The sequence below is a fragment of the Misgurnus anguillicaudatus genome, chromosome 20 (genome assembly GCF_027580225.2).
Source record: "Misgurnus anguillicaudatus chromosome 20, ASM2758022v2, whole genome shotgun sequence".
Lineage (NCBI taxonomy): Eukaryota > Metazoa > Chordata > Actinopteri > Cypriniformes > Cobitidae > Misgurnus > Misgurnus anguillicaudatus.
This window is the reverse complement of record NC_073356.2, coordinates 13,089,564-13,099,917: the sequence shown is the minus strand read 5'-3', so window position 1 is coordinate 13,099,917 and position 10,354 is coordinate 13,089,564. Positions and strand designations below refer to the sequence as shown.

General features: G+C 37.9%; 1 protein-coding gene across 2 annotated transcripts in view; it reads right to left on the bottom strand.

The window, feature by feature from the left end:
- Positions 1 to 1,569: 1,569 nt before the first annotated feature.
- Positions 1,570 to 10,354, bottom strand: part of sacm1la (SAC1 like phosphatidylinositide phosphatase a) — a 43,546-nt gene continuing 34,761 nt past the window's right edge. For both annotated transcript variants that reach the window (XM_055219864.2, XM_055219863.2), the window contains 13 exons: positions 7,569 to 7,670; positions 7,404 to 7,489; positions 7,215 to 7,301; positions 7,047 to 7,115; positions 6,884 to 6,963; positions 6,688 to 6,786; positions 6,299 to 6,437; positions 4,173 to 4,242; positions 4,016 to 4,088; positions 3,846 to 3,939; positions 3,666 to 3,761; positions 2,944 to 3,001; positions 1,570 to 2,820 (listed from right to left, as the gene is read on the bottom strand). In XM_055219864.2, coding sequence (XP_055075839.2) covers positions 2,684 to 2,820; positions 2,944 to 3,001; positions 3,666 to 3,761; positions 3,846 to 3,939; positions 4,016 to 4,088; positions 4,173 to 4,242; positions 6,299 to 6,437; positions 6,688 to 6,786; positions 6,884 to 6,963; positions 7,047 to 7,115; positions 7,215 to 7,301; positions 7,404 to 7,489; positions 7,569 to 7,670 — 1,190 coding nt within the window. In that variant the 3' untranslated portion in view covers positions 1,570 to 2,683. The remainder of the gene's footprint in view (positions 2,821 to 2,943; positions 3,002 to 3,665; positions 3,762 to 3,845; positions 3,940 to 4,015; positions 4,089 to 4,172; positions 4,243 to 6,298; positions 6,438 to 6,687; positions 6,787 to 6,883; positions 6,964 to 7,046; positions 7,116 to 7,214; positions 7,302 to 7,403; positions 7,490 to 7,568; positions 7,671 to 10,354) is intronic.

The window sequence follows — 10,354 nt, the reverse complement described above, 5'->3', positions numbered from 1 at the left end:
AAAACGATAGAGCGGAAGTATTATTTACAAAATAAAAGCCCCGTGTTTTAAAACTAATAGTAAATTAGTTTTAAATATCATGAACTTTAAAGTAAACAAAGCCTTCTTATGTCTGTGAGTTTAAACATTTTTCCACACAAAAAATATTTTATTAAAAATTAAAAAGAATGTATTAAAAATACACGTACTTATATTTATAATAAAATAAATAAATGCTCTAAAACGTAAATTGCTTCATGTTATCCAATTCGGAAAATATATCGTTGCGTTGCCTTTCATTATTCAGTTACTTTTAAAAACACAGATTTTTGAAAGGGCCTTTGTCTGATGGTTTCATAAAGATCCTTAATTAAACATCCACAAAAGTTGCTTTGTAACTTAACGTTAGCGGAGAGAGGTGCAGGGAGGGGTCGTGCCATCACGGGGCTTAGCATACCCCAAGGATATATTTTTTTTTTTCAAGAACCTTTGGTTTAAAGGTTCTTCGGGGAACCGAAATAACTGCGAAAAACCTTCATTTTTATTTACACTTATGCGAAATAAGGCTAACTGACCAGAAGGAGGCGCTGCGTATTCAGGATAAACATTAAAGCAACAAATAAATAAACAATAAAAATAATAATAATAGGCTACATAAAAATAATTACGTTAATATAAAAAGAGATGATCATGTTTTGAGAAATAGACCAAAATTCCCTGCAAAAAAAAAAACCTAACCACAACCCGCCAAGTTGCACTACATATGTATTTGCATATAATATATAAACGTATGTAATAGATAGGCAAGAATCAATTAATAATGTTATTACATGAACTGAGTAATATTTATTGGACCAGAATTTTATATTTACAGTATCACAATTTTAGACATTTATTATAATATATAATTTATAATATAATATATAATAATTGAAATATAATAGCTGGCAATATCTGTTACCGTGTGTGTCAGTAATGTAAAACAAGAATTATTTTATAGATCCAGTTTATTAAACAGTTTCAGTGGTTGAAAACCCTTTCAAAAGATGCCCAATAATACCTGGATTATTTGTTATTGACTTGAAACACAGTGCATGATTAGAGGATGATTATTTAACTGATGTGATGTTTCACAAACTGTTCCCTTGAAATCATGGATGAATACTCAATTTATCTCTACTGGGAAATTACAATGAACATTATACAGGTGCACATAGTAAATCAAATGACTTATTGGAATGCAGATGCAAACAAACAGGAAGAGAGAGAGAAGCATGATTTAAAACAGTGTCAGGATCAAATCCAAAAACACAATTAATATTGATCATACATAAAATATATCTCACTTCAAACTAAACCCACTGTGGAAGTACAATGAAGTGGTTTATAAATATTGGAAAATCAAAGCCGTATTCACAACACTTTGTGATGATCAAATGTGATCATGACAGCATCCCTCTCAACTAAAAGTGCCAAAGTATGCCGTTGTAAACCAGTACATCAATACAATGAAACGCATACATTTATTCTAGATGTACATTAATGAATATATTAGATTTATACAGGTAGCAATAAAAAACATCAGAGAGATTTTTATTCATCTTTGCACACAACTTAATTGTTTATTTATTTATTGAATCCCACTTAAAGATCATTAAAACACATACATAGGATACATAAGAAAATACATTCTTTTGTGTACATCGGATTAAACCAAAAGTACACTTTTAAAGATAATAATAAATTAAAACGGAAGACCTCAAATGAATTCAAGTGCCCAAAAATCCCATCCCAAATTATTGCGTTACTAGCTAAAAGGACTAGATAGCATTAAGTGAAAGCCATAATAAAACATCCCATCTTAAAAGTGAACCTAAAGAGCCTTTTATAATTTCATTTTCTTCTGATATATTGTGTTCATAAAGTCACTTGTCTGAATGATGCTAATACGTTCACAGTTGACACTATACGTGAATTAAGTGCAAGTCAATTTGACAGATATTCTGATATAAGCCATTAACAAAGTCTATTTCTGTCTAATGAACTGCCACGGCACTGAGAACTTTGAAAAAAAGTCAAAAAGTCATTAAAGTGTGAGTTTATGTCTTTCTTTTAGTGCTTATTGGTCCATGAAGAGACATGAAGAGGCTAGACAGAAAAGTGCTGTCTGTAAACTTGCAGAGAAACGGTGCTTAAAACTCCTCCCTCCCCCTTGCCGGGCCCTAGCTGTCCAATTTCAGAATTTATCACAGAACAAAACCATAAATTTGCTGGCTGAACAAAAAGTAACTACATTGAAACACAAACTGCCACTGCAACGACAAAAAATAAACCAAGGTAAGGCAAATCTGAAGAGCTGAGATGAGGAATGTAACATCATTTGTGTAAGTGAATCTTTATTAATAAGTCTGAGCCGATGTGTGCATGATTAAATAATAACAATAACTAACATCACAACTAGTTAATTTAGACACAATACACTTACTGGCCAGAGATCGTGTGCAAACCCATGTGCAATACTGAACGCCACTTAACTGTTAAATTTAAGGTATTGTCATGGAGTTTGGGCACCCTGTCTCATGATTCAAAGGGAATTTGTAGTGTAAACTCAGTATAAACTCCAAGCCTGATGATGCATTTGAGAGGAAACCGAGGAGGAGGAGGAGGAAAGATGAAGAGCAGAAGAGAGAAGAGGTTTTCTCATTCAATCCATCTTCTCTTTCTGGACCAGTTTGGGAGCGTCCACAAATTCTCGTCCGTTGACTATAACGACAGCGGCTGTGAGAGCGCTTGCTATGCCCCAGAATAACACGTACGCCAGGGTCTCCGTCCAAGTGTCACCTGAATCAAAGAGCAGTTAATTTGTATGTCACATAAACCATTCGCAAGGATAAAATGTTTGTAATGCACAGACATAACGGTTTATTACTCTATAAAACATGGCATTATAAAGTCAGAGCTTACCAGCCATTAGGAGACAGATGATGCACATGGAGAAAGCCACGACCATTATAACAGGAAGCTACGGGAATAATTATGGAGACATAATAAATTCAATAAAATTCATATATAGGAAACGACAAGCAATTACATAGTTAGGGCTGCACACAACATATTTTTCACTTTAATAATCACGCTAACAGTCCATCCATCTTTAATTAACTCTCTCTTACTACGATTAACATTTAAAGGGGACATTTCATGAATTTTTTTAAATATGTAAAATAAGTATTTGGTGTCCCCAGAGTGCACATGTGAAGTTTTAGTTTAAAATATCCACAGACAATTAATTACAGCATGTTAAAATTGCCACTTTGTAGGTGTGAGCAAAAATGATGAAATGCAAACACTGATCACCATAATAGTGGTTTGTTAAAATTAAATGATCAATCATTTTTCTCTGTCTCTCTCTGCACTAAATAGCAGTGCTGTGGTTGGATAGTGCAGATTAAGGGGCGGTATTATTATAATAATAATAAGATCCCTTTATGACATCACAAGGGGAGCCACATTTCAAATACCTATTTTTTCACATGCTTCCAGAGAATGGTTTACCAAAACTAAGTTACTGGATTGATCTTTATCACATTTTCTATGTTGATAAAAGCACGGTGGACCCAATTATAGCACTTAAACATGAAAAAAGTCAGATTTTTATGATATGTCCCCTTTAAAGGAGCACTGACCATGAGGAACTTCCAGTCCTTCTGCGCATGCAGAGCCTGCAGTCCAGCATCGGTTTCATCCACCGTATAGTTTCCAAGAAAGAGATCAATAGAGTCCTGGGTGCAAAGCAAGCTACTTAACATTCAGCGTGGCAAACAGAGTCTGATTGAAGGACGTAAAGGCAGAGAATTCATACGCACTTGTCTAAACCCGTCTGAGAAATTGTTCTTGTAGTAGCGGATCATCGAGTTCCAGCCGTCCATTACTAAGCCCCAGTGAGTTCTCCTCCCGGTTCTGAGGTCGAGGGTGAAGGTTATAACGGTACGCTAGCACAACTGAATATATTCTGATGGAAATCTGAGATCATTACCTGGTGAAGTCGGTTTTGAGGGCTCCCGTTCCTGCATACTGTTTAGCACAGGCATTGGCGTTGTCCGCCCACGCTGAGAAAAAGAAAGAAAATACTGCCGTTTTCATTGTGTACCGACTCAAACGATTTTGAATGTTGAGACTTTAACACCACCCACCGTTCTTATAGATTTTCTCGAAATCGGCCTGTTCCTCGATCTTCTGGCCCACGTGGAGGACACCCAACCTCTGAAATGACACACGGTTACAGACAATACAGTTGAGCAACACAGCCTCAGAAAAGTCTCACGTCTTAACATAACCAGGCAAGATGTGGTTCAAATTCTTTTGTGCATTTAAATGCTACAAACATTTTAGGGCTGTCAAAAGATGAATTGTGATTAATCGCATACAAAATAAAAGTTTTTTGCATAATTTATGTGTGCATTGTGTGTAATTATTTTAGACATATAAATACACACACATTAATGTGTGTATTTAAGAAACATTTACATGTATGTTCATAAATATTTTGATATATTTTATATTATAAATATAAAATAATCCTAAATAACACTTTTAAAAAAATGAATACACGTATGTGTGTATTACTAATTTTATTATACACACAGTACAAACACACATATATTTTGCAAACACAAACTTTTATTTTGCATGTGATTTGTTACGATTAATCTTTTGACAGCCCTAAAAATGTTATAAAATTACAAATTAAATTCGGAACAGATTTTACGTTTCAGGAAATAATTTAAAATAGTAAAAAAATGAAATGCCTGTTATTTACACACCCGTATGTCAATCCAAACCTGTATGACTAAATGCTTGTCTTCACATGCTATTGGAAATTTGATAATTCCCACTTTTGAAGTCGTGATTACAAGCTTGTTGTGTTTAGGTGCTTTGATGTCGGAAATAATAAAGGACGCCAGGTTCATGCTTGCGTTATTGAAACAATACAACATGCAATATGCTTCAAAATATGTACTACTTTAACGACAATGGAGCCATTTCCGATAAAAACTACTAAAAGATATACTGAAAAAATTCTTGTTGCACTTAAATTTAATAATTTAAGTTTAATCAACTTGAATTTACAATTAATTTCAACTTTCTTCACTACACTGTAAAAAGTGAAAGTTGGATTAAGTAAAAAAAAAAAAATTCAACTGAAATTTTCTTTCTATTTTCTCTCTTTTTCTTTTTAAGTGTTACCAACTGAAATTATTTATTTAAGTAGATCCAACTTTCACTTTTACAGTATAGTAGTAGGAGTTGCTTTAAATTCTAAAAATAAAGTTGAATTAGCTTAAGTTATCTCTACTTTATTTGTATAATTTATAGCAACTCCTCACAAGTCAAAACGATTTAAATTAGTTGTAATTTCAAGTTGATTAAACTTAAAAAGTTCTGCAGAAATTCTTCTAACATTCGCCATTTTTTAAAGTTTAAGACCACTAACTGGAATTTGGGTATCAAAATTATTTCCGAACTTTCCAAAGTTAAACACGGTGCAATTTTTGTTCATATGCAATTTTTACATAGGAAACTCGTATTTACGATAATTCAAATAGCATGTGAAAGCAGCATTACTCTCACAGAAAGACGATGGAGACAATTTTCACACTGCTCTGTCGAACACAAAGTAATCTGTTTGTGTGCCACATAAGAGATGCATATTTTAAATTAAACTTAAATTTCACAATTAAATATACATTTCTAGGTGAGCTATTGCTCTAATATTATAAAGAGGGTTAATAGACCAATGCGATTTCACATTGGGCAGAGAGTAACAAAATAGAAAAAAAAATAGATTCTAAGCAAAGATTTAAGCCAAAAGAGAATAACTATAAGTATTTTTGGAGAAAGGACATCCTACAATTAAACTCAATTACAACAAAATAATAATAAAAATGTAATCACTTGATGAATTTAAGTGTTAGACTAAATGATGTGCAGTTTGTGCTTACCTTGTGTGCAATGTATACATTTCTTAATGTTTGTTAATCAAAGTTAAAAGTAAATAAACAAACAACTGTGTGTGTTCAATTGTCAATCGTCTAGTTAAGTAGAATGGTTTCAATTACCAGCATTTATATTTGAACATTGATTTTAATGTTCGCAAATTAACATTTTAAATGAAATAGTGCTAACCAAATCGATACTGATTTGAACTGAAATCAAATCGAAACCATTTAAATTATAATTAAGTTGAATCATCAAATTGGTCTGAATAGCCATCCCTCCAGTCACAATGCAGCATTGCACGGCTGTGACGTGGTCTCACCTGTAGTTGGTTCTGCAGGGAACGCCTGGCCAGCAGGCTCTGAATGACATTGGTGCGGTCTAAACAGTCCATACAGTTACTACGAAATGTTCCAGACTGCTCCGATACCACCTTCCCATCTGAACTCAGCATAAAGTACCTGCAACATTAATGCTCAGGAATCAGATTAAGGCTGGTGACAAAATGTCCTTTACGTTCAACTGGCCCCACTAAACATATTACACTTTCCAGCTTACAGAAATGTTGTCTTTGTTCCTCCAATAGAATAATGTAAAATATGTGAAATTACTTAACCTTAACCTGAGAGCATGATAAAAATTTTATTTACAAGAAAACATGTCACATGCATGGTTTATTATGTGAAGGGGTGTAGAAATGAGCATGCATACCCAAATTCATCTTGCGTATCGGCAACAGCATCAACTAAAATCTGGAGGCGATGCCATCTCATCTTACTGCATTCTTTGTGGAAATCATACGCTATGTACCTCAAAAGAGATGGGAGAGTCACTACCCAACGAAACAACAGGGGTATAAAAGTATATAAACGTTGTATCTGTAAGCGTTCCAAAATCCGTCAAGTACTTGATCAGTCCGTTTTCCATGCCGTTGGCCATTTTGGCGAAGGTCTGTTCAAGAGGCAATTCGGATCCCTTCTGATTCACCTGCAGACAAAGCAATTATCTTCAAGTCTGTTACCAGTAACCCATCAAACTTTTCCCCACAAGTGGACACAAAAAGTATTTACCAAATTCAGAATCACTTGTTTTCCATAAATGAGAACCTGGGACTCAAAATGTCTCCTGAATCCATCCATCTGCAAGATTAAAAGCATTATGCAGATTCCTCTTAATGGAAAAACGGAAAGTGTTTACGATGGGAAACAGCTGCCGCAGCGCCGCACAAGAGCTCTTACGTGATTGGTGTCGGTGCGTATCTGCGGCTTGGGTTTGTACTTCAGGTTGGGTCTCTGTGACCAGTAGAAAGGCATCGAGCCTCGTGTCTGTTTAAAATGAAAGAGCACGGATCAAATCGATAGTTTCGATTACGGGAGGCCAAAGAGCAGATATCTCTGCGTTTGAGGGCAATGGTAATTTGCAGTTACCTGCACAAAGGACGCCCTGGCATTATTGAAATGGACTATCTGTTCCGTCTCGACAAAGTTAGCAGCATGTCCCTCCGAGTCAATTCCTAGAGTACGGGATCAGTTTATGAGCATTGAAAACAAAAATACAGCATCAATATTTACAGAAGTATGAGTGTGTCTCACCTCTGACATAATATCGCACGCCAGCTCTGAAACAGCTCCGTCTAGAGATGAGGATCCATTCAAAGACCTTTCCATTGATGCAACATGGCTTCATTACAATAACTGATCTAGATGGTTAAGTGTTAATACACACACCACTGATATTATGAACAAACTCAGGAACATTGTTTGTACCTGGCTTGGTGAAAAGCTTATGGTATTGCATAATGATCCTCTATAGTTGGATATGGCCTAGTGTTTTAGCTATAAAGCCTTGCCATTAGCTATGGTTAAAACTAGGGTTGGTACCTATGATCAATACCAAAGATATTTGTTTAAAGGAATAGTCTACTCATTTTCAATATTAAACTATGTTATTACCTTAACTAAGAAGAGTTGATACATCCCTCTATCATCTGTGTGCGTGCACGTAAGCGCTGGAGCGCGCTGCAACACTTCGATAGCATTTAGCTTAGCCCCATTCATTCAATGGTACCATTTAGAGATAAAGTTAAAAGTGACCAAACACATCAACGTTTTTCCTATTTAAGACGAGTAGTTATACGAGCAAGTTTGGTGGTACAAAATAAAACGTAGCGCTTTTCTAAGCCGATTTAAAAGAGGAACTATATTTTATGGCGTAATAGCACTTTTGGGAGTACTTCGACTCGCCTGAAAAGAACGCTCCCCCTCTCACTCTCATAATGGGACAGGGAGGGTGTTACTGCGCCGAGTCGAAGTACTCCCAAAAGTGCTATTACGCCATAACATATAGTTCCTCTTTTAAATCCGCTTAGAAAAGCGCTACGTTTTATTTTCAGGGTAGGATCAGGACGAAAACAGCGATTCTTGCTCAATGGGCCTAATCCCTTGAAATGTTGGGTTTAGGGTTAAGGTTTGGAGTAGGATTAGGATAAAAACAGTGCACATCTTGCGAGATTTTACAACATTTCACCGTTTGCTGTATCGTTTTGACATCTTGCGTGGTTCTGTGTGATTTGGACAACTTCAAGTTATACCCCTGTTTCAAATCCTGTCCTTGTCTTGCAGTCCGTAGACAAACAGATCTCTATTTACTGCTTTTGGATCCGTAGATGAGACGGAAATATGGGTTGCCGTAAAAATACGTCATTGGAAGGGAAGCATTTTCTCTTAAAGTTCCCGTTCTTTTTGTGTTTTTGAAGCTTTGATTGTGTTTACAGTGCGCAATATAACATGTGTTCATGTGTAAAAAAAACGTGATATTTTTCACACAATTTACTTTATAGCGCTGCTTTCCTAAAAACGTCTCGGTTACGTATGTAACCCTCGTTCCCTGAAGGAGGGAACGGAGACGTCACGTCGTGACCGACGAATTGGGAACTCGCTTAGAGAGACCAATCTGCTTCGAATACTACTAAAACGCCAATGAACTTGGCATTGAGATATTTGCATAATGCTGGCGCCGCCCCGCCAGGTGCGTATATAAGCCCCAGGTGCAAATATAGAAATCAGCTTCTTTTTCGCTGAGAAAGCCGGAAAGTGTGACCGGCCGATAAACAGCAGGGAGCAGCCCTGTGGCGACGGGACGTGACGTCTCCGTTCCCTCCTTCAGGGAACGAGGGTTACATACGTAACCGAGACGTTCCCTTTCAGTCGGTCACTACGACGTCACGTCGTGACCGACGAATTGGGAATCCCTACCAAAACGCCACTGAGGGCTGACCTCTTCCAGTGTCTGCGTAAAGCCCTCCGGTTCCACTTAAGGATAAGGAGAATTAGGTTTTAAGGCAGAAGGCCGGGCACTAGATGTTCCTTTAACCCACAGTAGTGCCAGCGACTGGGAAGCGCCCTATCTGAGCGGTATAGGGACGCTGCGGAAGCCACCGCCCCGTTAAGGGCCATTGGTGGGCGAAAGTCAACCGTAGTTGAGGTATAAATGACAGCCGTGGCTGTGTAAGCAAAGCAGTGCTCTGCTGAGGGAAACGTGGGCTAGTAGGAATAACCCCACGGAAAAATACTCACAAAGGAACCCGGTGGGACGCAATGTGGATGCCCGAGCCAAACACAGGTTCGCGAGGATGCAGCTAGTGAAAGGCTGGCAGCAGATGCTCCGCAACATCAGGCTGCCAAGGCAGCGGAGGAAGGCAAAACAAATTATTACGCGTTTTTGCCTAAATGGCCTTCCATACTGAGCTCAGTTTGGAGCAGCAGTCGGAGGCTGCAAGCCGACCTGCGAGCCTGTTCTCTGTGCTTCCCCTAACGAGGAAAGAACACGAGAGGAGACAGGCTCGACACGAACACTGTAAAATCTAGTAAACGTATTAGGTGTCGCCCAACCAGCAGCTCTGCAGATGTCTGTTAGCGAGGAACCACGAGCGAGTGCCCAAGATGAGGCAACACTTCTAGTAGAGTGAGCTCTCAAATTAAATGGACAAGGAATGCCCTGCAGATTATAAGCAAGGGCGATAGTATCAACTATCCAATGAGACATCCTCTGCTTAGTGACAGCTTTCCCTCTCTGCTGACCACCATAACAAACAAAGAGCTGATCTGAGGTCCTAAGGCTTTGTGTGCGATCCACGTAGATGCGTAACGCTCGTACGGGGCATAATAAAGCCATGGTCGGGTCTGCCGTCTCCGCGGGCAGAGCTTGTAGGCTCACCACTTGATCTCTGAAGGGAGTGGTGGGCACTTTGGGCACGTAGCCTGGTCTGGGTCTCAATGTAACACTCGAGACAGCAGGGCCAAACTGAAGGCACGAATCGTCGATAGAGAATGCATGAAGGTCACCTACCCTCTTAACAGAGGCCAATGCGAGTAGGGTC